This window comes from Crocuta crocuta, unplaced genomic scaffold (genome assembly GCF_008692635.1).
Source record: "Crocuta crocuta isolate KB4526 unplaced genomic scaffold, BGI_CrCroc_1.0 scaffold36, whole genome shotgun sequence".
Classification (NCBI taxonomy): domain Eukaryota; kingdom Metazoa; phylum Chordata; class Mammalia; order Carnivora; family Hyaenidae; genus Crocuta; species Crocuta crocuta.
The window spans coordinates 4,462,797-4,486,461 of NW_027532203.1; the positions used below are offsets into that span (position 1 = coordinate 4,462,797).

Sequence of the window (23,665 nt, forward strand, 5' to 3'; positions counted from 1 at the left end):
TTTTTTTTTTTTTTTTTAATCTTAGAACACACATGTGCTGCTTTGTAGTAGCTCAGGCCAGTCTAGTAAACATGTCCATTACAGAGACTTTAATAGATTTTTCTTACACATATGTAATAGTGGAGTAATCAATATGTAGTTTTGTGTCTTTTTTCTAATTACATCATGAATATTTTCCCATGTCACTTTATATTCATCCTAAATATAAATAGATTGATTACCTCTGTGCCTAAAATGAATACCACATTTCTGATTATTTTTTAGAATAAATTTTTCCATGGAAAACCCTGATCTAAGTATATGAATTTTTTTTTAAAGGCTGGATACACAGAGACCATAGCTTTTAAGAAAAGTTACATAAGGGCACCTGGGTGGCTTAGTCGGGTAAGTGTCTGACTTGACTCAGGTCATGATTTCATGGTTCATGAGTTCGAGCCTTATGTTGGGCTCTGTGCTGACAGCTCGGAGCCTGGAGCCGGCTTCAGATTCTGTGTCTCCCTCTCTCTGCTCCTCCCCTGCTCATGCTTTCTCTCTCTCAAAAAGTAAATAAACATTTTAAATTTTTTAAAAAAAGAAAATTTATAGTACTCCAGTGGCACCAATTTGAGTGGAAATATTATTTAAATACTTAATATTTCCTTGATACTAATAAGTTTGACATGACGTTTTCATGTAACTGTACTACTTTTGTTAAATGTTAACCTTCGTCACTTAATTGCTGTTTGAGTACTTTTCTTATGAGAACATTTTCTAACAAGAACATTAATGCTTTTATTTTTCCTTTTTTTTTTTTTTTTTTTTTCCTTTTTTTTTTTTATTTTTGTTTTTNGAAAGCATTTCATTTTATAGAATTCTTTAATTTAGCTTTATTTTGGCATGTAATACAAATTCAACTTTTTTCTCCAGCTATTTCCATTTATTATCTAATTTTGATATAACTATTTTATACAAAATTTCATATATTTATAAAAATACTCAAAAGCTAACTGCGTAAAGATGAAACATGTTCATCCAGCTACTCTTAGTTCTGAGAAGTCCCTTAGGACTTCCTCCTCCTCCTGTGGATGAGAAAGCTGAGGTCTGGACAGACTCGGGTCTGGGCTGAGGCTTCACATCCTGGGAAACCGTGCAGACAGCCTGGATCTCCGGCGGCTTCAGTGATTGAATATTCAATTATTATTCAATTATTAATTGAAATAAATTAAGTGCCTAAAACAAACAGGCACTAATTAGGCCAATTCCATCCAGGAATCACAGAATCACAGAATATCACCTTGAGTGATATTCAAATTGTAGCTTGCGCTGAACACCTAGGATGTTAACGACTGCTCTTCTTTTAAAATTCTACTCCTTTTCAGTTTTTCTCTAAGTCAATGGAAGAGGACTTTCAGCAGTAGACTGTATAGCAGGGCTTAAAGCACAGACGGCATACACAATGACTAATGTGTGTCAGTGTCCAAGACTTAAGATAGGCTGCAAACAAATTCTGAATTCTGAAAATTCAGAAAAGTTTAAAGAAGGTAATGACCATCCATAATCCTTTTATCCAGAGAATAACACTATTTTAACATTTTATTTTATATCCTTGCAGGCATTTTCTAAGTGTACACATGCACACACCATGCACACAAATTTATTTTGGAAAAAGTGGGAACCTACCATGCAAATTTCTTTGTAAATATTCTTCTAACTTCATATATAGAGAACTTTAGTTAGTAATATAACTACATCATTTTAGGATTATTATTTTGAGAGAAGAAAGTGTGCATGTGGATGCATGAATGGGGGAGAGGCAGAGAGAGAGGAGACACAGAATCCGAAGCAAGTTCCAGGCTCTGAGCTGTCAGCAGAGTCTGACATGGGGCTCGAACCCATAAACCCTGAGATCATGACCTGAGCTAAAATCAAGAGTCAGATGCTCAACTGACTGAGCCACCCAGGTGCCCCTACATCATTGTTTTTAATGGCTATATAATATTCAGTTATGAAGCACAACTTAATTCTTTTGACAGACATTTAGAGTTCTGTGATGAAAAAATTTTAAAGACTTTTTTTTTCTAATGAGGTTTCTTCCTTTAACATTTTACACAGTGAACTTCAAACTGTGTAAATGACACTGTATGGATGAACTCTTTCCCCAAACATGATAACGTAGCAGAATCGAACTACCCCACACTCCCAGTTGTGTCTAAATAATCTGGATTTTACTAAATTGTTAATTTTCCCCACATCATGCATCTCTTTCAAAACCCTTTCCTAACGTGTGCATGCGGCATCACCTCCTGTCATCAGTGACTGAGAGGTACATTCGGTCTTGGTTACTCATGGCTCTCCTCTGCGTCTTTCTTTCTACCCCCCTTTCTCTTTGTTTTCATTATTCTCATTCCCTTTTTGCCTGGACACTTCCTCAAAGATTTTCTGAAAGGACAACTGAGTATCCAACTATTTGAAATTGTTTTTGGCCCTCCATCCTGGTGAACTGTGGACTCCCAAATCGCCGCAAATGCGTGTGCATACAGCTAAGAAGTCAGTGGGCACTTCCTATTGTTTACTGTTTTCACGAAGCCATAAAATCCCATTGTCAGTGACCGTGGTCAGAGCTGCAGGGCATCATGAAACACTCACTTCAGCAATTCCAGGGTTTTGTGATCAAGGGCAAGTCGGGGGTTTCCAGTCAGGTCCAGTTCTTGCAGTTTGGGAGGCAGGTTTTCTGGTAAAGTGACTTCGCTTAGCTCATTACAGCTCAGGTCCACGCACTGCAACAGGAAGGGGAAAGGAAGTGACGGCCCCGACAAGTGCCTCAGGTGGCTCTAAGCTCCCAGCCGTTGCTTGAGAATCAGCCTGCCCGTCCCCTGCACTGTGCTGGCCACGCGCCGAAGAACAAGACTGTCTGCTACCCTCCCATAAACATTTGAAACCGATTTTGCAACATGCAGTTAGAATGTTCACTTTCTTTGATTAACGCAGAAAACCTGTGTTCTTCATTCTCATCTTTATCCTTTGAAGTTTATCTCTACATTGAACACAAGAAGCAAGAACTGAAAATTCCAAGCATAGTTTTTCTTATTGCTCACAAAACCTCCACACCTGTTATGGCCGTGAGGGCTAGTGTTACAACACCGAGACGGAACTTTGAAGGGCTTCCTTAAATCAAAATACTTGCAAGGAATACTTTGAGGAAAAGGCAGGGAAACGTTCACAATGAGAAGATAATTCAAAGGAAGCTCAATAAGAAACTGGCAGAAGACGAGCTGGCGGGCCAGCCTGCGGCCTGCCCGGGAAGAAGGCAGGGGTCAAGTACGGATCCTGCCCTCCCGGCACCCGGGCCCTCCAGCAGCTGCTGCCTCACATCACTTGGAAAACAAGGACTAAAAGGGTCCGCATATTGATTAGAACAAAACTTGTGTTATCTGTGAATGCGAATAATACTTCCTTCTCACAGAACCTACGTGAGGCTTAACTGAGGTCCGCCCTCAGAGAGGGGTTAGGAGAGCAGGGAACAAGAGGAGAAGATGGCTCACCATCTACAAGAGGGGACCAGAGTAACCGGCAATTTTTCTGGATAAAAGAACGTGTAATCCACTATTCAGCAGAATGGGGTAGGAAGCACTCAACTATAGGTGGCACCTTCTTATAATTTAAGAAAGTGCCTAAAGAAGCCTATTAAAAATCTTAAGATGGTTTGAAAGGCAAACTGTATCACCAATTTCAAAATATTTAAAGTCACAAAATTATCTTTTTTTGGAAAAAATCTTAAATAACTTAAATCTGTTACGGGTTGGGGAGGAGAAAAATATTCTCAGCTGACTTCAAGCAATGTAATGTTTCCACACAAATTGTTTTATACCCTTGCTCCCCAGTAGCAGCAATGATATAAAATTATAATTTTAAACAATTACTTTGTATCCTGAGAGCATTATAACCACTTTGCAAAAAGTTGGACAAGTGGAGAAGCTTAGCAAAATTGCCCTTACATGTAGGGCCTAACATAACCAGTGTGAGTATCCCGTTTTTCTTCCTTATTAATATAAACAAAAACTTAAAAAAAAACATAAATGTAGATACCATTTCATCACATTTCACTTATTCCATATCTGGACTCCCATCACCTTTGATGGCAGAAGTACATACGGTCACTGAGCCTAAACATCCATAGGGAGGCGGTCATCTGTTTTTCTTTTTCCGTTTATAAATAATGTGGCATCAATAGTCAACTGGACTATAATGAAAAACTGCTAATACTGAGAGTATTAAAGATGAGCTGTTCCATCCAAATAGTCCGTGCACATCAGCACAGAGAAGGCAAATGGTGCTGGTGCGATGGGCTGGGGGGGTGATGAAACACAAGCTTAAGGACTGGCCAGTGTGCGTAACTTAGACCGAGTGGTTAACAGAAACAAATTCGAGGTCAGAGCATGAACTATGGGGAAATACTATAGACATTTCAGAACATTATGGAATTTCATGAAATAGATAGACACCATTTTCTAATTTTACCTAATGATTTAAACATTCATAATTCTGCTGGTGTGAAATTGCTCATTCTTTAAATTGCCAAATTATAAAATGAGTTCAGTAGGATATTTATTTATAAAGATGATGCTGGTGATGTCTGTATAAATAACCCTCTCAGAAGTGCTGCTATCATCATCGCGCCCTCTGTCTCTCCCAGCAAGGCCCTTACCTCACTGCGGCCGTTCCTGTGCCTGCCCGACAGCTGCCTCTCCCGGGAGGTCTGGGCCCGCAGGTGTCCTGACTTGGCTCTCGTCTCCCCCCACCCCCGCCCTGCTCCCCACAGTGCTGTCAGGGGGACTGTGATGTGCTTTATCCCATCTGATCACACTCGGGCTTGTCTTTCAGTCGCTCCCTACTGCCTTCCAATCTGCCACCAGACTCCTCAGCATGTCAAATAAGCCCCTTCATCTCCACCTTTCAGCACCTGCTTCCCTGCGCTCTACATTCAGTGGTGTCAAAGTTAATTCCCGTTCCTGCGTGTGTCATGTTCTCACGTGTGCCTCCGCACATACTGCTCTCTGTGGCGGGGACTCTCCAGGCTTTCCTCGCCCCTTACCTGGTACGGTCTGCCCCTTTCTTGTAAGTCTCAACTCAATGCCAGTTCCACTAGGGCCCTCAGTCAAGGGATCTGCTTATTTATTCCTCCCATTAGACTATGAGCAACTAGAGAACAGGGCCTGTGGCTTCTCCGCCATGTCCTCAGTGCAGCACAGAGAACAGATGCCCACAAATGCCTGGGAATTAGTAGACAATTATTTGTTGAACAAAGAAACGAACGAATCTTACGAGAAGGTCCTCCTGTAATCCAGTCTGCTAGGATGGGAGCAGAGATACGCGTGCACAGATTAAGTTCCATCTGGAGTAAACAGCATAATGGCAGACAAGGAGAGAAATACCTTTTCGTAGTTCTGCACACTGAAGGCGGTTCGATCATGAAAATGACAGGATGTTGGTTCCTGGCCCTGGCTTAACTGGCATTCACCTGCTCTACTTACAAGTACTACTTCCTATTCTTTTAATAGTTCTCAACAAACACTTGTTGACTGAGTGGTTGTAATGGCTACCCCTAGGAAAATAGATAATTTGGGAGACTGGAAAAAAAATAGCACTTGCCTATTCTATGACGTTTAATGTATGGTCCTGTATTGTTTAATGCATTAAAATTCTCTTGAAAATACATTATTAAATAGAATGTTTAATCTGTCTACAACATGACTAACAAAGCTACCTTTGCCTCTTTCAGGCTATTTTAGGACACAGCTTACAAAAACTACTTGGCTATAATACAAAATTCTGGTAAGAATACTCAAAACAGAATTATCCAACCCTCGGAAAAAGTGAGATAACTCATAGTTGGAGGAACTCATGATTTAGAGGAAAATGACTGCTAATACGTTTAGCTGAGAGCATAGGAAAATTATTGGTGCGTCTTAAAGGGAACTGATCTATCACTTAAGTATAACTATCACCAAAGCTCCAATATCTTTATTATGTTTTCCTCACAAAACCTTACTAAAGACGTGGGCAGGTCACTTTTCATGGCAGTGTAGTACCTATTACCTGCCCCGTAATCACCTGGACTGCACTGAAACGCAACGGCACCTGCGACTTCTGAGCTATTCTGCATCTGCCTGCTTCCTTCAGACCACAGCCAGCCCCCCGGCCCAGCCACGCCACCCGCCAGTACGGAAGGGGCACCCCCCATCACCTCCGCACTCCCGTGCCCCCACAGGGGAAAGCTGCTGACGTAATGAGGTCTGTAATTATTCAGAGATGTATATTGTTTACACTGCCCCACCTTTGAGGGAGCTGCAAAAGACCTCTCATTTTTTATAAAGATTTCCTTTTCTGTATTTACATACACTGTGATTTTTCTCCGAACAGGTTTACTCATTTTCATTACGAGTTCCTAAGAAGCAAATAAATGCAAGTATCTATCCAAAAGAACCTTGGTTTAGCACCTACTTAGTGGCAGACAATAAGCTAGACATCAGGGATCTACAGAGATGGCCTCACAGTCCCCACCCTGGGGAGTTCCCAGGCCAGAAAAGGAAATAGTTCTACCTCTGGCTGAGAATCAGTAATATGTACAAGTGTGCAGGGTTGTGACAGCAAAGGGCTGCTATTAAGACTTCCAAGAGGGGATCTTTGTGAAGAATCAAAGGCAATGAGGCAGATGAAAACAGGAGCGCATCCAGGGAGAGCAAACAGCACATGCGCCAGCGGGAGAGAGAACGGTGCGCGGCTCACCAGGACACAAACCACGAGTGGCTGCCGTGGCTGGGGGTAGCGGAGAGGCAGGCAGCGGCCAGATGGTAAGCTAGACGCTGTGTGTCTCAGGTAGAGGTGGTCTGTACTACCTCCCTCTTTTCCAGTTAGGAAACACAGCCTTTTAGTTTACTAGTAAAATAAATATACACGTGTATTATTTCTTACTATAGAACTTTTAGGCAAATTCTCTTGCAGCACTTAAACTGTATTTATGCCTGATGTTGTAGAGGCTGAGTGGGGATTGCTGTAGGAGGTTCATGTAGCTAAGTGAACTTGTTCACTGAATGAGGCAGTCCAAACCTGCCAAAACAAACTCAGACTCCAAACCCAAAGCTGAAGTTCTATTTTTCTATATGAAATTGCATCTGTCTGTAATTATTCAGAAATGTATATTGTTTAAACCTCCCCACCTTTCAGGGAGTTGCAGAAGACGACCTTTAATCTTGTATAAGTCTTCCTTCTCTACATTTATATATACTGTGATTTTTCTCAACTGGATTTTAAATTTAGAAAATCTTCATTGGTTGGGGCGCCTGGGTGGCTTAGTCGGTTGAGCGTCCGACTTTCGCTTAGGTCATGATCTTGCGGTTCGTGGTTCGAGCCCCGTGTCGGGCTCTGTGCTGACTGCCAGCTCAGAGCCTGGAGCCTGTTTCAGAGCCTGTATCTCCTTCTCTCTCTGACCCTCCCCTGCTCACACTGTCTCTCTCTCCTAGAAATAAATAAAAATATTATTAAAAAAAAAAGAAAATCTTCATTGGCAATAATTTGATAAAAATGACAATCAGGGTAAAAATTTGTTTTAAAAGAGCCTCGTTCCACCAAATAGTATTCCATTCCCCCAGATATGAATTTCCTTAAAGACTACAACTAAGTTCTTCGTAAAATGTGGTTAAGAAAATGCATCCTTTAGGGGCACCTGGGTGGCTCAGTCAGTTGAGCATCTGACTTTGGTTCAGGTCATGATCTTGCGGTTCATGACTTTAAACCCCACATCAGGCTCGCTGTCAGGGAAGAGCTCCCTTCAGATCCTCTGTCCCCTTTCTCTGCCCCTCCCTGACCTGTGCTCTCCCCCAAAAATAAACATTAAAAAAAAAAAAAAGAAAGAAAATGCATCCTTTATATAAACTGAGCAATTCCTTTCCATCATTACTTCTTAAAGTTGGTCATGTGTGCCCTTGGGAGGACCCAGTGGTTGATCACGAAGTTACAGGGCACCTGGCCCATGCTTCTGTGGGCTTCAATTTTACTCAAAGATTATGGACAGAAAGAGCCTTTATTTTTACATGAAAACTAACAAATGGTAAAAAAGTAGAACACAAAATTAGTGTCTCATTTTAGACAGCAGAGGAAACTTGAGAGAAATTTACGTGTGATTTCCGGCCATACCCCAGATTTCTGGGCCTATCAGCTCACTTCCCTTGCGCGTTAGGGGCAGAAGACTTGGAAGAGCATGATGGCGGCCACTTCACTGCCTACTTCCCGAGGACCCGGAGTCATGAGTGCTCCTTTTGTTCACCCGTGCACATCCATACCCCACTGCAGACGATGCACGCAGTGTTTCACTGGGAAGGACGTGGCTCTGAAGTTAAAAGGATCTGCTGAAATAATTTTGTTTAAAAAATATGAAACAAACTAGTCTGACTTAATTCATTACTCCGGTTTTGAAGGAGCATATGTGGTCCTGGTTTCCTGCTGTTCTGTCGCTAGTGAGGCAGGGAGGAGAGTGGCATGCACGGCCACCTGCGGGAGACGCTGCTTCATTCCTCTCCTTTGCCCTTGGCAGGAGCCCTGTCCCCAACAGAAGTGGACACAAGATTCCTGAAATGTTAGAAAATCTCCTAAATTATTATTACTGACCCAGAATCTAGGACCACAGCGATGGCCGCTCCCAGCTTGTGGTTTTTAGATACACAGTACAAATGCCTCTGTGACCTTTTAAGTCTCCGAGGCCAGCTACCCCACCCAGCTGACACCTCACTGCTGCCTGATCTGTCCTCAGTTGCATTATCCTACTTTCCAAAGAATTAATTCCTTTTCTTTCCTTCATTCTGACCCCATAGTTCCCCATGTTCTTTGTGCCTTTATCACAGAGCTGGCGCTCTCTCTCTCTCTCTCTCTCACCTCACCTTACCTTACAAACAACAGCAAATAGAGTTTGATTCCAAGGGATATTCAACTTGCTGTAAAATGTGTTCTCAAGAGTGTGGCATATTAAAAATACCCCACTTCATTTCCCAGTGAAAAGAACACAGATCCTAGAGAGGAGTCCACTCAACTTATCCAAGTAGTTTATTTACACCCAGTAATAACATGAAAATAATCTGAAGAAAATTCAAAACATTTTAAAAGACACTGCTTATCCAGTAATTAAAATCAAGATGACACCGGAACATGTCAAATTGAAAAAAGAAATCGCTGATATGGTGTTTACACTACAAATTTCATTCACCATGTGTATCCCATGTTTGTTTAATCTACTCAAACCACACTTCAAAAAGGGTTAGAAGAAGTCAACAATTGGAAGTTACTCAACTGAGAGCCTGGGGCACCAAGTGCTGAACTCATGGTCACTTTTGCTTTTTGGATTCATGAGCCACTAGAGCCTAAATGCAGACTTCGGCCTAGGGCTGATCAAGCAGAGTCTGGCTTACGTGGGGACTCTGGGGTCAGGTTTTCCTTCTAGCTCCCTGAGAGCGGATCTACATCCAGACAGAGCCTGTCTATTTCAAAACCAGAATAGAACACAACCGGCTCCAGGAATACCGACTGGAGGTAGGGAAGATTAATGTGACGGTGCTACCCAAAGGTGAAGACAGTAAAACCGAGGAACAAAAGTACTCTGCCTCTGGGTACACACGGGCTCACTGGAAAATTCTAGAAAGGAAACTTCTTCCTACTACCAACTTCTGTGACCTTCCTGCCCAAGTACAGAAATTGATGCTAGCTGATGAGCAGATATCACTGAATGTACCCACATGAGAAAAGGCCAGACCTAAATTTTATCCAAGATTAGAGGAGGGTGCATACAGTCGTATTTTAGGGGTACGAGAATAATGACTTAGTTCTGCAAGTTAAAAAAATATATTTTAGCATATGTATTTTAGTAGGGGAACTTCTTTACCCTTTTAAATAATAATTGGCTTTGAAGCTTTGGTAACAAAGCTGTGAATAGGCACTTTCCTTTAATGTCTTACAAAATGAGATTGCTTGGAGAGAACAAGCTAGTTAAATATACCAGGGCCTATCCCTCTTTAAATCATGTTACCTGCTCAGTTTTTATAATTGCAAGGATCTTAATTTATGTTTATGAAATACTCTACAATTATTGCACTTTACTTTCAAGAAGCAACAGGAATGTAACCTAAGGTTATTAATCCTCAATAATAAAATTTTAGTACAGGCTGAGTATTTCAATTTAGGATAAAAGTTATTTTTTTAAAAAACATGCTAATTTAGAGCTCAGTTTGCAGTGAAGAGACACATAGGTATTTTATCACTTTAGATACAGCAACTCTTTTTACCAAGAATTTTCTTTTGGATGGTTTAAATGTGTGCACATACTTACATAGCAATTTAAAAATATTCTCATTTGAAACAATGAAATTCCAACTCAGAGTTCTAAAACAACAGAACGACTACTTTTTCAACACTCTCTGTCCAGGGCTTGACACTTCTGTGCATAAAAGATATTGCCCACCAGCACTCCCATCGCAAAGCAAACCCTGACAACAAAATCTCTAGCTGCTGCATCGGAAAGACCGGATGTTATTAACAGAGAGTGCTAAGATAGCATAGCTGGGAGAAAAAGAAGAATCAAAGAACAAAAGAAAGAAATCCATTAAAAAAGAACTTCCAAAAGTAAAACCTTTAAAGGAGCCTTTAAAGTCAAATACGGAGAGAAGACAACAGGGAAAGGCGTTGAACAGAAATGCAAGGCACCGACTTTAGAAACTTGGAAGCCAAGCAAGGGTCTTGGGGAGGATTTGGTTTCACAGAACAAGAGGCAGATTTTGCAAAATCTAGTTAAAACCTGAAAAGTTTAAATGTCTATCTGTATCTGTACTTTAAACCAGATACTTAAAAAATAAACAAAAACAAACCCTAATCTACAGTTTCGAGTAAGGTAATATGAAAAGACAGGTGCAGAAAGTAAGGCCAGCAAATGGGAGGTTGATTTTGCAAGTCTTCCCTTCTCGTGCTGGTGACCCAGCGGACACAGAGCACAGAGACCAGTTTAATAGGTCCTGTAAGAGCATAGCCCCCACACCCAGTAATAGGCAGGACAGGAGCCCTGGGAAGCTTAGCTGTCAACCTTGTGTGGGTGCTGGAGGCAAAGAAGTATTTGTTTAAGTAACAGATTTCCAGATTTTGATGATCATCAGCCAGAATAGTTGCTCCACATAATCGCAGATGAACCACATCAAGGACTGTATTAATTACAGCTCGCACTACGGACCTCTTCTGTGGGCCACTCCTATTCCAGATGTTCCCACAGAGAATTTCACCTCATCCTCACAGCAGCACTGGAAAGGAAGTACTACTCTTCCCTCATTTTACATAAGAGGAAATGGAGCAGTTAAGGAACTTTTAGCTGGAATAAAATTCCAGGTCTGTTTCCCTTCAGAGCGCTGCCTCTTCACCCACATGAAAGGTAGTATATAGAAAGTAAAAGTACACTATGTCTGCGAGCTTATAATCAATGTTCTAAAATGCCTGTGATGTATGAAGTGATAGTGTGCTCTAAGTAAAATATATCCTGGCCTAAAGCATGCACACACATGCACACACTTAGACAATGGCTTGTATGTACCTCAACCATGTAAATGGACAAAAACCGCTGTGGCGAAAGATTATGCATGCCGTTTAAAGTATCTTCAATGGGGCGCCTGAGTGGCTCAGTCAGTTAAGCGTCTGACTTCAGTTCAGGTCATGGTCTCCCGGTCCATTAATTCAAGCTCCACATTGGGCTCTGTGCTCACAGTTGAGTCTAGAGCCTGGAGCCTGCTTTGGATTCTGTGTCTCCCTCTCTCTCTAACTCTCCCCTGCTCACTTTGTCTCTCTCTTAAAAATAAATAAACATAAAATAAAATAAAGTATCTTCAAATGTCTACATAATTTCTTAAATCTGTTACATAAAGGCCCTAACAGAAAGTGCCTGAAGAGTGGCCAAGACAGAGGACTTTTGTTCCTTTTTAGGAGATTAGAATGTGCTCCAAATCTACAAATGTGGAGTTATTTTTCACTAAGCACAAAACTGATGATCAGAAATGCTAAGATGCAAATGAAAAAACACAGGTAAAGAACTTACTTTTGCACCAAAAATCACGAATAAAAGCTGTTAGATGGCTTTCATTCTGGTGGACTGGTTCCCTCCTATGATCTACCCCAAATCAGAAGTCACGAGCTGCACTGTCTCTACCACCAATCTGTGGTCTTCATGTACACAAATCCCTTCGCTTTTCAGCACCTCACATCAGATGGGAGTAATAACTGTTCTGCTAGTTTCATTAATCTGAAATGAAGGTTTAGGGACAGGAACGATGCTGGATCTATCTACGGAATTATTACTAACTGGTGTTGTGCTGGTGGATACGATTTAATCAGGCGTGTCTGGGGGAGAGCATGCAGTTTGTTAACTTTTCCAAATTGCTGTCAGGCATCTGAGTGCCACCCTTTGAGCCTTATAGCCACCCTGGAAATAAGGAGGACAGGTATTGTTAGATGGGAAAGAGTTAGGTGACTATCTGGTTAGCCTCAATTCACACACCTAGTATGGACAGAGCCCAGGATATAATCTTCCCAACTCCCGATCCAGAGTTTTTTATTTATCGTTGTTGGTTTTCCCTCCGCTGACTAGACCGTGTAGTCCAGTGGTTAGCAAGGGCGGCAACGTCCACCGAGAGTCGTCAATCCGACAAAAGTGCAAACGTCCTACCCTGATGAATTAGAGACAGCAGTTCTCTCCCGTGACCTGCAGCTTGGAGGCTATGGAGTCAGCCCACATACCTTGATTTCTGGGAGCTGCATCACTTCAGGAAAGACTTCAATGCAATTAGAATGAGCAATCACGGTGTGCATGTGCCTGCAGTTCATGATAGTGGTCGGGATGGCTTTCAGTTTGTTCCCACTGATATCAATTTCTTCAAGTTCCTCCAGTTTTGCCATTTTACTAAAGGAGAAAATCCAAGGGGGAGCGGGTCATAAAATAATAAGGCAATTAAAAAATAATAACATATAACGAGAATAAAAAGGGAATTTAGTATGAGTCTAAAGATTCTTTAAAGATTCACTTATATAAGGTAACACTGTGTGTTAACTATACGGGAATTAAAAAAAAAAAAGAGATTCACTTGTAATCATCATTTTCACAAACAAGACCCAGGGCGCCTGGGTGGCTCGGTCAGTTAAATGTCTGGCTCTTGATTTTGGGTCAGGTCATGTTCTCATGGTTGTGAGATTGAGCCCCATATCAGGCTCTGTGCTGACAGCGCAGAGCCTGCTTGGGATTCTCTCTCCCTCTGTGTCTGCCCCTCCCCATGTTCTCTCTTTCTCCCTAAAAGAAAAGAAAAGAAAAGAAAAAGACCATTTTCACTACTGCTTTTGAGTATCAAAGTATTTTCACACCTCCTTTCCTACTATAAAACAAAAACTATTAACTTCAACAGTTCAAATTCACAAAAAAAAGAAAAGTGGATGTTCCTTTCCTCTTAAAACTGTGTGTGTGACTTTAGTTATCCTGGCAACAATCACTTTGCTATGTAGCTTAGACTGAACACCAATAGAAATCCTACTCAAGTGGGTAAGTTAGCATTAATCCCCTGGAAGTGCTCTAAAAACGCTCAGTTTGAGACAGAGATGTCTTTTTTTGTACTGGCTCTGAAAGGTCAAGGGACGCAGAGGAGCCCAGGGCATTCGCTCATATGAAGACGTGCTTTCTCCAAAACCCCACCCCCCGGATTCCTGTGACATCACTTGTGATGACAAGGTGGCGGGAGTGCCATCTGGACCATCTCTGGACCTGGCAGGGCTCAAAGTCAAACCGCACCCGAAAGAGATTCCTCCTCCTTCCTGCTAAACATCTACCAAGGAGGCCTCCTGCTAACCTTACCTGAATAACATGCCCTAATATATTGAACTCTTTTGTTTAAGGATGTCTTTTATTGTGGGGCGCCTGGGTGGCTCAGTTGGCTAGGCGTCCTGATTTCAGTTCAGGTATGATCTCGTAGTTTGTGAGCTCAAGCCCCGCACTGGGCTCTGTGCTGACAGAGCAGAGCCCACTTGGGATTCCCTCTCTCCTATCTCTCTGTCCCTCCCCGTCTCCCTCAAAATAGACAGACATTAAAAAAAAAAAAAGTTTAAAATAATGTCTTTTATTTTTCGATCTTAATCTATAGTTGATCTTAGTAATATTAACCAATAATTATGGTAACTAAATAAAGAACATTTCAGTTAGGTTTCTTGCCTTTTCTGCAAATTTGGAGGGAAAAAAACCTTGTAGGGAAAAAAACCTTGTACCTCTGTAATCCTATAATAGCATCTACCACTCTTCTGACCCTTTTTCTATTACTGGTGATGCTGGGCTCCAAAAAGCATAGGATTCCCAGTAAGTACAACTCAAACTTTGAATCATTTAGTTTACAACTGTTGATATCTCCTGTTTGCTATGGTTTCATTTGTCATAATAAGCCTTCACAAAAATTTAGCAAGAAATCCTTTTATTTACTTTTCTTTCTGTCATCTCTCAAATATGAAAGTTATCTTATTTGCTTATCTTGAAAATGAGTATATGCCAAAGATACAGTAAGAACTAAATTTTCATCTGATGACATCAGGTCTTTTAATAGCCTAAAGAGGCGTCAGGATATGTTACAAGCAACACTATGTACACAGACTGTGATGTGATCGAGCTCCAATTGCCTGAATTTGTGAGACTATTACTTGAATATACTGTCATCATGTTTGGAAAGAAATATGGAGAAATCATTTGAGTGATGGGGCATGGACAATGACTGAAAGTATAGAAATCAGGGTCAAGAAAGAAGTTATGGAAGTTTCCATCCCTTCACATACAAAAAAGGTGACCAAAGGCCTCGACCGCTTTAATTCAGCAACCATTTGTTGAGTGTCTGCCCTAGACCAGACCCCATATGTACATGGGGCTGAAGGAAACGAATCTCAGTTATGAGTCTGAAGGAATTGGGGACCTTTCAGAGACACATGTGCTACATCACAATCCCTAGGGAGACAGAATTTGCAGCAAAATGCATTTCTATGAGGTACATAAAAGATTCTCTTCGGGTGATTACAGCTGGCATGGGTCAGTGGGTGCTACTATCAAAATTTGAGTTAATGGTCATTTCCCCTTCAGTGCTTATTCACCTCTCAAATAGGATGAGGAGTCCTTTCAGAGAGATTATTGGTAGGTGAGTACCATGTTTTCTTCCAAAAATAGCATTTCCTCATTCCATAGTAAAATGTTATGGACACAGTAAAAGTACATACAAGTACATAAAAGAAAAAAGGAGGCTTGATCATTAACATCAAATGAGCAGAAAAAGTAGAGAAATGAACAAATACAACAAAGAGCCAGAGCAATACGTCAAGTCCATGCGTACTTGGCCTTCCTCATTTAGTCCGCTTTCAACAGCCTCGCAGCCTTGCCGGCAGCCGAGGAAGCCGCGCTGCCACTGTCTCCCGCTCTGCCCAGTGCTCAGCTGGAGGTGGCAGCCGGACACCAGGGGGTGAGTGCCCGCCTCCCGGATGGGCGTGTGTGCTCTCCGGGTCCTGCCTTGTCAGATGGACACATGCCAATGACACGCCCGCGGAGTAAACCCTTCATGGCGGGCTGGCTGTGTAGATTCACTCCAAGATAGACAGCGTGCCACGGCTCCCCAAAATTACAAGTTCGGATTACAGCAGAATTAAAAATGGAATATTCTGAGAGCCATACATTATTGGGAATGTGACACGGTGTCTGGCCGCAGAGGCCACTGCTGCTTTTTGTACCACAGCACAAATACAAAAACTGGTAGCTAGTTAACAACTGCCAGGCTGCTGGTTTACGTTCTGATTCCCACACACCGTAATAGGTTAATTAAAAATAATAATAATTTGGTTAAAAAGAACCAAAGGAAAAACATGCCCACGAAGTAACAATACCTTACTTCAAAATCCTAAGAGCACCGTAGTGGTTGGGCCCATGGATGCGTTCATTTTAGAAAAGCTACACATCTCTCTCGGCAAATGTTAATCACAGCTTACGTGAAAGACAACCGTGAACAAGAGTCAGGGGGAAGAAGCTTTACTTTATCTGGGAAATAAACAGTTGAGCCTTTGCCTTTCCACCTGTGACTCCGTTTTCAGAAATGCAGTGGAGAGCATCCCTTTGGGGGCTTCTGTTACCTTGCTGGAAAACTCTGAAGTCGGTTATAGGCCATGTGCAGGATCTTCAGGTGGGGGTGTCCTGTTAGCAAGGGCACGCATTTATCGGTGAGGCTGTTATTCGTCAAATACAACTCCTGTAAGACGCTGTTGGTCTCTTCTGAAAGAGTGGCTGGCGGAAGGGCTTCCAGCTTGTTGGCAGACGCATTCAGGAACCTCAGACTACAAGGGCAAAATGCGACAAAATCCACTGGTAAGCCAGGGCTCTAGTCCGGAATCCTCAACAAATCTGGAATTTTTCTGACTGATACCTGGCATTGTTCTAAACTGGGTTTAGAAACATGAATTTAAAAACAAGCCCCGGCTTTACTAGCCTGCATATGGATACATGACCCTACTCTCTATGGTGAGCACAGTAACCGCCTATACATGTTAAACACAAAAAGATAAAAACCAATGTTTATGGAAGCACACAGGTGAGAGGAAGGGATTCACTTTATAGCTGATAGAGTGGAAGGGAATGTGATACGGTAATGTTAATATTCTGTCTTAGGGACAAAAAAAACCAACCGCCTATTTTTAAATAAAAGAGCTCTTAGGGTAACAGGACAATCAGACATGAGGTCACAATTCAACTAAATCACGCAATGATGGAGTCCTTTTCAGTATGACACCCAAACGGCAATTTGCTGACACGTGTTCCCAACTGCAGGAGACGCTCTGCTCTGCGTTCAAACACCGGCTGCCATACAGCAGCAAGAGACAGCAGCGAGAAGGCACAGGCCCCGGTGCACACAGCAGCAGGAGGGTAACGCGCCCGTGGCTGGGACACGGGCTGGAAGGAGCCGATACCACAGTACACGCTGCACACGCGTCTGTAACCGTCAAACACGCAGTCAGGCAAAATTAGCGCCAGGGAAGGGAAGTAGTGTCTGGCAGACAGCTTTCTAATTTTTCTTTAAAAATTTTTTTTAGTGTTGGGGCACCTGGGTGGCTTGGTCGGTTAAGCATCTGACTTTGGCGCAGGTCATGATCTCTCAATTTGTGAGTTCAAGCCCCGCGTTTGAAATAATTATGTTTATTTATGTTTGAGAAAGAGAGAGACAGATAGAGCGGGAGTGGGGGAGGGGCAGAGAGAGAGGGGGACACAGAATCCAAAGCAGGCCCCAGGCTTGAACTCATAAACAAGATCATGACCTGAGCTGAAGTCCAACGCTTAATGGACTGAGCCACCCAGGTGCTCCTGGGCTTCTAAGTTTTTCTAATATGACAATGTTTTGGTTCCTGTTCTGGGTGCTGGTTACACAAATGTGTTCACTTTGAAAAAAAATTCATCAAGTGCTATACTTATGATTTGGCCCCTCATCTGTATTTATATTACACTTTAATAAAACTTACAGTAAAATAAACAAAGCTATATGCTACCACTTATCCAGATGACAGCGTGAAAATGGCTACAAAATGAAGAATGGTTTTACACCTTAGCTAACTAAGAGGATGTAATCCTTCCACAGTGATTGTGAAACAGAAAAATGTAAAGTGCAAAGCCGGAGAAGTGACACAGAAGCCTTGCTGTGATCAGGTTCCACATCACCGGGGAGAGGGAAGGACAGAGGAGGTCCTGTGCCGGCTCATGAGTCAGACAGGTGGCCCTCCAGCCCCACAGTGGATCTCCACAGTGTGTGCCCCGATGTGAAGCCGCAGTGCCCGCAACGTGGTGAGTGTTCAGCCCGTCGGGCTCTCCCCTGTGGTTACCAAGGTCAAAGCTGCCTTGCCTCCCCACCTGGGAAGGCCTGTTAATGAACCACCTTTCTCTTGTTTCAAAAACCACCTGGGTTTGAAATTTTCAGCATCCAATTCAGGACCATTCTGCCATATGTTAAGAAGAAAAGAATAAACTCTTCCTTAGAAAAAGAATATGGAATACAAGGTATAGCTGTTTTTAATTCCTGGATAGAAAGAAGGCTTTGTATTCACGAGTATCACCAGGACTGTCACGCCTCGCTCTCGACCCGCTAATACTCCCCAATCCTGCACCCCCCACCCCCACATACTTACACATACTCTCCAACTCCACTACTTGCCTGAGGAAAAGCAGCGTCCCCAAAATAGAACATTTTCCATTAAAGAAACACGTATTCAGTTGACATTTAAAAAAAAAAAAAAAAGGAAGTTAGAAAGGGCTGTACAGACCATAAATAGTCATGGGAAATTATAGTCGTGTGTGCCACACAGAAGAAAATAAAGGCCATTCATGCACTTTCTGAAACTAGTTTTGAACTAGGAAGGAAACCAATTTCAGCACCCTAGTTCTTTAAAGTATTTTTACGAGTCTGTTTCGTTAGGTCCCATTTATATCAACTGACTTAAATACCCTGTTAAGAATTTCTTCAGTAGCGAAGTTGAAAAAATGAAAATGTATTACCCTAAAACATGATGGACCGGGGCTGGGTGGGAAATTATAGGACAATCTCATTAAAACATAATTCTCTAGGAAATACATAGTTATGGACACAACGAAAGAGAACATTCATGAATGTTTGCTTATCTTCAGGCCGGAAAAAAGAGGGAACATTGCTTTGAAAGGAAAAAAGACAGACTAGTGAATGCTCACCAAGGAGGCTGTCACAGGGACTCTGGAAACCTCTCACACCATGGGAATGAGGAGGAGACCGTGATTTCCAAAAAGCCTTGCCCTCTCATCTTGTTGACATTTGCTCTAGTGAAGGAGCTAAATACTCTTTTATGGGAAAGTAAGAGGGGAAAAACCCCTCATAGCCTACCCCTCCAGGAAATGAAACCAAGTTGAAACTACACGGGCTGGTTCCAAAGGATTTGATTTGAACTGAAAGGGCCTGGTTGAATCACCTTGTTAGTTAAGGGCCAGAGAGCAGACAGCCAGGCTAAAAAGTTTTGTTTAAATGGTCTCGGGAAAATTCAATTCAATACCCATCCTCTTAGAAAAATTCCCAAAGCACTGAGTTTCGTCTCAACTCCAGATGATGTGATAACCTCCTCAAGCTCCGCCCCCTACAGATTTTGTGATAACTGTGGAAAACACGGTCTCGTGCGCCAAGAGATGCTTCATGCCTATAATCCTCCTCACTAGGCAACCCTCTTCTGCTAGGGAGAAAAAGCAGTAACATATGACTACCTTTTATTCATCTGTAAGGTGCTATGCTGAGCCCACAGCTCTTTCCGATTTTCTATTTCATCTGATGCTCCCGTCATGCCAGAGACGGCCCCTCATGTTTCACAGAAGACACAAACTCAAGCTGAGAAAAGTCGTATTACTTGGCAATTGTTAAATAGTAATTAATGGCAGAGCCAGAAATAAAACCCAGACCTCATTAATCTTCAGAGTCCACAATTCCCTAACACATCTCTCCAAAACTCAAGTGTTAAAAATACAGTAATAAGAACACATTTTCCTGAGGACATTTTCACAGGCCGTCCTCGCAGAATATGCTGGCGGTCTAGCAGGGCACCTGCCGGGCGGTGTGGTGACCACGTGCACACAGCCCTTCATGGTAACTGAGACTCAAAAACCATTCTTAGCAGAAAGTACAAAAGTTGTGGAGAAAGCAGTCACGGACGGCTTCTGCCCTAAAGCCTTTGGAAAGCTGCCCACAACAGCAGGGAGACAAACCCACTTCCTGCTCCTTGACCAGTTGCTCTGTTCCTCCCTGGCACACTCTGTCCGTCTGCTCTGGCTCATCTAGATTTTGTGTTTCATTTTGTTTGGTTTGTTTGCTTTTTAGTAATCTCTAGCACACCCTTACATTTTACAGCCAAATTCTGCCCCTGGAACAAAGCACGGGATTTGGTGCCGAAACAGATTCCGCTATTTCTAGGTGCACCCAGGCGTCAGCAGTTTAATAATGTTTTTGGAGATCGGGCCTGGGACTTATATTCTATTGAAGATCCAAAAGGCTGAGCCTGAGCCCAGCAAAACTCTTCTACTTTTAGACAAAGACTTGATTCCTGACTCCCAAATGTCCCAGGAAGTGCAAAACGCTCTAAATTCCTGATCATCTGTCTGTACAACACAACTCTTTTATCAACTTCGTTGTCTTCACCAGGCTGGTAGCTCATCAAGGAAGGGCTTTCAAACACTCACAATAGTCCCGAGAGTACAAACGACATTTTATGTGACCGCCCAGCGCAGATGCAGCACACATGTATATAATTACAGGTTTCATGAAATAATCACTACTTAATCTTACGTTATCCTGCAACGGCATTCTCTGTCCTACTTAATTTCTCCAAGTGCTGGGAGAAACCCACTAAATTAATGTCCTACTCCACTCATCAAATTGAAAAACGAACCACCATTACTGTCTGGGGACACCACGTAACAGTGCCGATTCCTAGCAGAGAAAAAGTGCATGCGGTCTAACAGAATGACTGTTCCGAAGGGTGTGAAGATCTGCTTGCTTGGGCAGTAAAGAGCACAAGGCTGGGAGGTGAAGGAACAAAAGGTACACAGATGAAAGAAAGGTTGAGCAGAACATGAAAAGAATTAGTTTTAAAAATTAAGTAGAGGGGCGCCTGGGTGGCTCAGTCGGTTGAGCGTCTGACTTCGGCTCAGCTCACGATCTCACGGTTCGTGGGTTCGAGCCCCGCGACGGGCTCTGTGCTGACAGCTCGGAGCCTGGAGCCTGCTTTGGATTCTGTGTCTCCCTCTGTCCCTGCCCCTCCCCCACTCATGCTCAGTCTCTCAGAAATAAATAAACGTTAAAAAGTTTTTTAAAATTAAGTACAATTAAATTAATAAATCATTAATTAACAGTGACGCAATACTATAAATTCATCTACAGATCTTATCCCAACTTTGTCAATTATCCTGCTGCCGTCCTCCATCTGGTCCAGGACCCAATGCAGGGTCCCACAATGCATTTTGTCATTGTGCTTCCTTAGCCTCCTGGAGTCAGTTTTATTGGTCTTCAACAACTTTAACACTTTTGAGAAGTTCTAGACAGTTATCTTGTAGAATGTCTCTCAGTTTAGATGTGTTTGATAGTTTATCATTAGAACATGGTGGTGCATTTTTGCAAAAATACAGAGTATTGATGTTGTGCCCTCCTATCAGAAGGTACATGATTCTCAATTTCAATGCCCAGATAAACTTATTAAGTCAGTCAGGGTAAGGCTTCAAAAATCTGTGGAATTAAGGATTCTGATGACCGGCCACACCGGGTCAGCAGAACTGAGTTAAGGGCCAGGAATCTTCATGTTTCATAAGTTGCACAAGGCGTTCTGAAGACACACTTTGGGAAACACTGTCATTTGATTCTCAAAACACCAGAACTTCACAAGTCAGCTCTCTTCACTTACACAAAATAGAGTAGGCAACTTAGCTCTTAAAAATGCCAGAAATATCTGTCTTTGCCAAAAGGCACCAGTTGTCATGGTCAATTGATCACGCTCTCCAAATTCTCTGTTCCCATTTAGTCCCGTTGATATTTACACACGTTCTGAGTCACTAAAACTTATGGTCTGTAATGTGACTAATACCCTGGGGATATTTAATAATTGCCATGTACTTCATTTGCACCTGCACTCTCCTCACTGCTCCAACAGTACCTTGTACTGCTCTAGCCAGGGGTAAACACAGACCCTAATGTCCACCCACAACAAGAATCTACAACTGTCCTTTAGAGGGTCAGCTGTGGCTTTGTTAATTAGACCAGCCACATTCGGGAGCAGCTCCCCTGCGGTCAGACGAGCGTGCAGGTGTGAGATGGACGGGGAGGTGGCATCACCAAGATTTCAGGCAGTCCTGCCTCCACCCGCTCAGGTGACCCAGGGGGACTATCTATCTACTCCACACTGCCCATTTGTTGATGAAAACTGATTATCTGAAACTCTCCTGCGGGCTTCCATCAGGAAGATCTACAACTCTAAGCAAAAAGAGGTAAGATGAGAGATCTTGGCCAGTGAGATTTGGATAAGAATATTGCCAGTTCACCTCTCATCATAAGACACAAAAATCATAGCTTCTCGGCAACACATGGTCTATCGCATCTCATATCTGTCTACAGTTTTCGAGCTGCCAGTGAAAAGCAGGTCAAAATAAACAAAACCCAAAGATGAATACGGAGAATAAACTCATAAGCTAACCCTGCTGGTTCAAGCCATAAGAATTTTAATAAGATTGGTCTAAAGTTTTCACAGGAAGAGAAAGATTTTACTAAAAGTCACCTAATTAAGGGATGCCTCGGTGGCTCAGTCAGTTAAGCGTCCAACTTCGGCTCAGGTCATGATCTCACAGTTTGTGAGTTCCGGTCCGTGTCAGGTTCTGTGCTGACAGCTCAGAGCCTGTACCCTGCTTAGGATTCTGTGTCTCCATCTCTCTCTGCCCCTCCCCAGCTCAGGCTGTCTCTCTCCCTCAAAAATAAATATTGGGGAAAAAAAAAGGCACCTAATTTAAAGCAGATTCCCTTCTCTCATTTGGTTACTAGATACCCTCCTGGCATCAGGTAAAGAAGATTAATACATACCACTCTAAAGCTGTAATACTTAACAGACAGTATCATGTAATTAAAACCACGACATTGGTTTTTAGCAGACAAGATTCAGAGCTAAAGAAAAACTCACGAGAAAGGGAGTCAAAGTTCAGCCTCTCGCTCTGTGTCCAATGACGCACACGTCTCTGACAGTCCTTTTACAGCTTACAGGCATAAGTTCTATGTAGAGCATGAGCTAAACCAGGCCCCTCCTCAGTTACATAACCAAACTCAGGACTGGCAACGGGAATTTATTACCAAGGAGCATCTTATATTTGTAAGATTTGTATTATGGAGCGAACTGAAGAGGAGGATTGGAGCAAAGTCTCGTTACTACCAGACACTATCGTGCAGCAGCCTCGCGCTGCTCGATGCCAGGGCTTACGTTCAAACTAGCCCTATCAGTTTCCTCTCTTTCACCCTCTAAAACCCACCATTTATTATGCTTTACTGGGCAGTGATTTTAAAGTCTGCATTTGACTGTTTGCCCTTTGAGGGTAACGCCGATGTTAGTCACTTCAATGCCCCGCAGTACCCAGCACAGTGACAAGTGTATCGGGTCAGCAGGATGTTGGCATGGACCGTGTAAAAGAGAACAAGTCACAATGAGGTCACCTGCAAGAGGCCTGTCACAGAGATTCTCTTCTCAAAGACCCTCTTTCATCCTCTGAAGTTTGTGTTTTCTGGGCTGACCCGCTCCTGCAACTGTCAGTTCTGGGTTATTCCTTCCACCCAAACTCATCAAACCAAGTGTATAGTATCTCTACATATTCCTGCATGCAAATTATGTATCAGTAAAAGATACAATTTCAAAAGCATTTAGATAGACAAAACCTCCGTTATTTAGGTTTTGGGATGGGGAAGAAGTATTAGCCCTTTAAGAAGCGGTAAATAGTTTAGTGAGAATCATTATAAAATGTTTTGTGTTTCTTGTCTTCCAACAAGTAAAGTAACACAAGAACGTCATTCACAAAAGGCACTCATCGGCT

The 23,665-nt window shown here is 42.5% G+C and overlaps 1 protein-coding gene across 1 annotated transcript in view; it reads right to left on the minus strand.

Annotated features, from left to right (window-relative positions):
- Positions 1 to 23,665, minus strand: part of PHLPP1 (PH domain and leucine rich repeat protein phosphatase 1) — a 213,732-nt gene that overhangs the window by 15,330 nt on the left and 174,737 nt on the right. The window contains exons 12-14 of the mRNA XM_077777552.1: positions 16,189 to 16,389; positions 12,793 to 12,955; positions 2,626 to 2,756 (exon numbers count right to left, since the gene is read on the minus strand). Coding sequence (XP_077633678.1) covers positions 2,626 to 2,756; positions 12,793 to 12,955; positions 16,189 to 16,389 — 495 coding nt within the window. The remainder of the gene's footprint in view (positions 1 to 2,625; positions 2,757 to 12,792; positions 12,956 to 16,188; positions 16,390 to 23,665) is intronic.